The sequence below is a fragment of the Crocodylus porosus genome, unplaced genomic scaffold (assembly GCF_001723895.1).
Source record: "Crocodylus porosus isolate Cpor-Errol unplaced genomic scaffold, CroPor_comp1, whole genome shotgun sequence".
NCBI classification, from domain to species: Eukaryota; Metazoa; Chordata; order Crocodylia; family Crocodylidae; genus Crocodylus; species Crocodylus porosus.
The window spans coordinates 125,512,172-125,515,635 of record NW_017728943.1 but is presented as its reverse complement, the minus strand read 5'-3'; the positions used below and the strand labels follow the sequence as shown (position 1 = coordinate 125,515,635).

At 53.6% G+C, this 3,464-nt stretch overlaps 2 protein-coding genes across 4 annotated transcripts in view; one reads left to right on the top strand and one right to left on the bottom strand.

Annotated features, from left to right (window-relative positions):
* Positions 1–1,436, bottom strand: part of ADAT2 (adenosine deaminase, tRNA specific 2) — a 12,996-nt gene extending 11,560 nt beyond the window's left edge. Inside the window, exons 1-2 of the mRNA XM_019550151.1 lie at positions 1,330–1,436; positions 407–511 (exon numbers count right to left, since the gene is read on the bottom strand). Of these exons, the coding sequence (XP_019405696.1) occupies positions 407–511; positions 1,330–1,374 (150 nt within the window). The 5' untranslated portion in view covers positions 1,375–1,436. The remainder of the gene's footprint in view (positions 1–406; positions 512–1,329) is intronic.
* A 77-nt stretch (positions 1,437–1,513) lies between these two features.
* Positions 1,514–3,464, top strand: part of PEX3 (peroxisomal biogenesis factor 3) — a 31,467-nt gene continuing 29,516 nt past the window's right edge. For 2 of the 3 annotated variants that reach the window (XR_002103737.1, XM_019550149.1), the window contains exon 1: positions 1,514–1,642. Coding sequence is in view for 1 of the 3 variants with exons in the window: in XM_019550149.1 (XP_019405694.1) it covers positions 1,570–1,642 (73 nt within the window). In the remaining 2 variants the exon portion in view is untranslated. The remainder of the gene's footprint in view (positions 1,643–3,464) is intronic. The other variant, XM_019550150.1, reaches the window with a different exon arrangement.

The following is a 3,464-nucleotide window of genomic DNA, read 5'->3' as shown; positions in this document are numbered from 1 at the left end:
CACCTTTTGTGCCATCTAATGAGTGTGTGTCTGTGATTTTAGTGGCCTCCAAGAAACGGACCGCAATTTTTTGCAACATTACAGTGGCCCACTAGTAGCCCAGCAAGCTGGATAGAGCAGCTCCATGAGCTGGATGCAGCCCACAGGCCATACACTTGACCCCCCCACCTTAGATGACAGCAAATACGCTTAAAACAACCATGCTCCAAGACACAAACATAGAAAAGATTAGAGTGGGGGGAACACAAAATAGTGGGACACACACAGACGTCTGAGATGTACATGATGTGCTGTTCTAAATCCTCATAACACTAAAGTCAATGGGAAAACTTCCATTGTACACAGTACGTGTGCTCTGTTAGGGGAACAAGCAGTCTTCAGTGGCAGGCCCTTGTTTGTAACTTACATTCTTTGTCTCATTCACCTCATTCCTCCCCGTTGCCAGGATCTCATTGTTATAGACCATAAGGCAGCCGACAGGAACCTCCCCATTTTCTAAGGCTTCTTTAGCCTGTGGAAACACACAGGAGAAAACAGAGCGAGCGTTAAGAATAACCAGAGGTATAATACTGGCACAACAGCCCTGTCCCCTGCCTGCAAACTAGCAGCCTTATCAGCAGTTCCTTCAGTTTAAATCATTCGGATTACAGGGAATCACTGGCACATTTGTGCTAGGGCAGTGGTGCTTAACCCCCAGCCTGCAGGTCAGATCCAGCCCCTGGTGCTGTGTCATCTGGCCCATGGGGTTCCTCACCATCCTGTGAGCATTCCCAGAGGCCTGCATGGTAGATAGGACACATGGGGGCCAAGCAGGGGTGGTGGGAGACCCCCAGAGCTTGACCCTGGCCAGTGGGGGCGGCACGGATCCCTGCCGTGCCTCCACGCAGCTGGGATCAGGCCCCAGGGGCCCCACAATTAGGATCGCCATCACAGCAGACAGTCTGGTTGTCCACTGTTGATCCGAAACCTGATGCCTTTATGTCCTTTATTTTTCTCTCGAAGAAAAGGAATTGCTATTTTTCTCTTCAAGGAACTGCTTGAAGAGAAAAACAGAGGGCATAAAGGAGTCAGGTTGCGTATCAATAGAGAACAGAAAACTGGAATGTCCTCTATGATGGCCACCCCAACCAGTGCCCCCGTGGGCCAGGATTAGGCCCAAGGGACCCACACTGCCCCTGCATGACCAGGATCGGACTCCAGCCAGGTAGAGGACCCTGCTCCCCGCAAAAGTTAACGCAGGAAAGCTCTGCCTGTGTGTCCCCCCGCAGAACCTGACCCAGGCCCCGCCCTCCAGACGGGTTGGGGAGGGGCCCCCCCAGCGGCTCGCACCATGTGTAGCGCTCGGTCCATCCAGGCCGCCGTCGCCGCCTCCATGTCCGGCCTGCCGGAACCCGGCGAGCGGGGCAAGCGTTTCCGGTGGGACCCGGAAGTGCGCGGGCAAGGGGGAAGACCGGCCCCCCACCCTCCTCCCGTAAGGACCCGGAACTTCCGGCCACGCCCCAACGCGTTACGTCACGGCGTCCGGGCGGGGAGAGGGGCGGTGGCGGCGACGCCGCGCTGCGGGGCAGGATGCTCCGCTCGCTGTGGAGCTTTTTGAAACGCCACAAGAAGAAATGTCTCTTCCTAGGCACCGTCCTGGGCGGTGAGTGCTCCCTCTCCCTTTAGGCACGAGCCCCCCTTTCCCAAGGGGTTTCAGTGGCCGCGTCACTGGGCTGGGGGGGAACGTTCTGTCGCGCTGCGGGCCGGGCAGACGTGCGGCCGGGTTTGGATTAGAGCGGTTCATCCCGCGGCAAAGCCCAGCCTTGCCTGTGGGGCTGCTTGAGGTCCCCGGAAGCCCACATTACCTCCCCCATGAAAAGCACAGGCTGAAGGCAGGGGGCACTTGTGCAGGCTACCTCAGTCTGAGGGCGCAGGGAAGCAGGGCTGGAAGAGACCTCACAAGGTGATCTAGGCAGGATGGTGCCCAAGGAAATCATCCCAGCCAAGCGTCTGTCCGACCCACTCTTGAAAATTTCAAGCAGTGGAGATCCCACAGCTTCTCTCTGGGCAGCCTAGCCCAGTGCATGGTGAATTCAGATGCATTAAATTTATTTGTCTGTGGCCCCACCAGGGCCAGGACTTCCTGGTCATCCTCCTCCTGGCCTGGCCAAGTTGGGCTGACAAGGAAGGAGGCTGTGGCCAGGAGGGTCCCTGGGGACTGTGTGGTGCTTTCCTTGCCCTACTTCATTCCCGTCTCCAAATAGAGTATCGCTGTGCAGTGTCTGCTGGCTCCTTGGGTTCATTTGAGGGTTGGTAGGTGCTCGCTGGTGTGCTCTGCTCTGTGTCCCCACTTGGCACTTGTGTTTTGAAACTTTCACCTCCACTCCTCTCCCTGTTTTCATTATTATATGTCCAAAGAAATTTGTAATATACCACTAGTGGCTCCCAGTACTAAAGGGGGCTATAGTTTCTGTAGCGGGCCTGGCCCATGACTTCCCTTGATGGGTTAACAGTGTTGCTCTACTGCATGGCCACCTTCATAGTCAACAAGTTCCTCCTGATCGCCAACCTGAATTTCCTCTGCTGCAGCTTGAGGCCATTCCTTCTACTCCCAGCCAAGTGGCCACAGGGAAAAGCCCGTCTTTGTCCTGTCAAGAATTAATTTTCAGGTATTTGGAGACTATTATCCCCTCTTGGCATTCTCTCTTCAGGACTAAATAACTTGCCTTCTACAGCTTTTCCCCAGAGTCTTGCTCAGTCTTTCTAATCTGCCCCCATCTTTCTTGAAATGTGTGGCCCAGAACTGCACAGTCCAGGTGTGGTCTCACCAGTACCAAATAAAGGGGAAAGAAGTTAAAGGGAAGAATCATTTCCCTTGGTTTGCAAGTGTCATTCTATTTGATACAACCCAGTATGCTGTTGGTTTTTTTCACAATAAGAGCATGCTGTTGCCTCATATTCAGCTTAAGGTTTGAAGAAACCCCCAGGTCCTTCTCTAGTACTGCAGTCTAGCTATCTTCATGTGGGCCCACAGGCTTGTCTGTCTGTAAAGGCAGAGGTTCACCATGAGAGAAGCCAATGCAAGTCTGAATTGTACCACTCATCTCTTGACCCATGGAGAGCTCCTTGTTTGAATGCTCCGTTACCATCATGGGAGAAAGTTGGCAGGTCACTCCTTGGGCGTGTGCAGGACCAATAAGGCCCCTGCATTTAAGCGCTGAAAGCCACAAAGTGCTTTGATATGCAAAGTGGAGTGATATGCAAAGCTGTGTTCTGGCTGTAAAGATCTACTGGGATCTGATCAAGGTTGGGGAAACTGCCCTAGGAGTAATGGCAGTGGGTAATCCAGTGGAGGGCTTTGCCTGAGGTCAAAGGCTGGCAACAGCTGGTGGCTTTCAACAGGTTTTGTGCACAGTCAGCAAATGATCAGACCTGCTTGATGATTTCATAGATTTCATAGACATCAGGGCTGGAAGGGACCTCGG